The sequence below is a fragment of the Frankliniella occidentalis genome, unplaced genomic scaffold (assembly GCF_000697945.3).
Source record: "Frankliniella occidentalis isolate FOCC.00 unplaced genomic scaffold, Focc_3.1 Scaffold787, whole genome shotgun sequence".
Classification (NCBI taxonomy): domain Eukaryota; kingdom Metazoa; phylum Arthropoda; class Insecta; order Thysanoptera; family Thripidae; genus Frankliniella; species Frankliniella occidentalis.
Window position 1 is genome coordinate 924 of NW_026267896.1, and position 775 is coordinate 1698.

The 775-nt window shown below is 54.1% G+C and overlaps 1 protein-coding gene across 1 annotated transcript in view; it reads right to left on the reverse strand.

Annotated features, from left to right (window-relative positions):
- Positions 1-579, reverse strand: part of LOC127751724 (E3 ubiquitin-protein ligase lubel-like) — a gene marked incomplete at its 5' end in the record, with an annotated part of 1496 nt that extends 917 nt beyond the window's left edge. The window contains 1 exon segment of the mRNA XM_052275708.1: positions 431-579. Coding sequence (XP_052131668.1) covers positions 431-579 — 149 coding nt within the window.
- Positions 580-775: the final 196 nt, after the last annotated feature.

A 775-nucleotide genomic window follows, 5' to 3' on the forward strand; every position in this document is an offset into this window, starting at 1 on the left:
ACCGCCTGCTGCAGGGGCTGCGAACAGAACAGGCCACGGGTTCAAACCAGATGACATCGTGGACCAAGCTCCCCCACCCCGCGGTGAGCAAACATACTGGCAGCGGATACTATCCGCGACACAATATCATTTCCAACTTTCAATATGACACAAATCTGTGTGTCTTGTCCAGAGGCTTAGTTGGAATAGTGGGGAATGTGTCAGCCTCAATGTTAGAATAAACTGTGACGCGAGTCAATAATTCACAAGGGTAATTTGAGCTGGGCATTCGTAGGTCCACGTCAGCCGTTCGTTAGTCGTATCGGCTGAGTCTGGCGCGCTTTCGCGGTGTTGAGCAAGGGGAGCGTTCCCAGGTCTTTGCGCCGAGCTGCTCTGTTCTAAGCCTGAGAGGGCCGTGGACTCGGAGAAAAACTCGACAACACAGACTCACCTTCCGAACGTGGGTTGTCCGCTTGGGATGACGGTGGTACATGTCGTCGCAGGAGTAGCAGAAGATCTGCGACGCGCACTGGTCGCAGCGCACGGCGGGCAGGGAGCTGCCGCACAGGTCGCAGTGCTTGCCGTCACCACGTCGCCCGCCTGTCACACACAGCAAGTATACACAGTCCATTCAGAAAAGATTTTTAGTTGTGTGCTATGGTTGTTGACGTTGTTTTTGTTGTCGATGTCGTCGTTGTTAGTGCGATATTACAGACCGTGACCGAGGTGGCTAGGGGGTTGTAACTTTTATTTCCATATCTCGAGGGAGCGAGAGGGAGAGGGGGAGAGGGGGAGA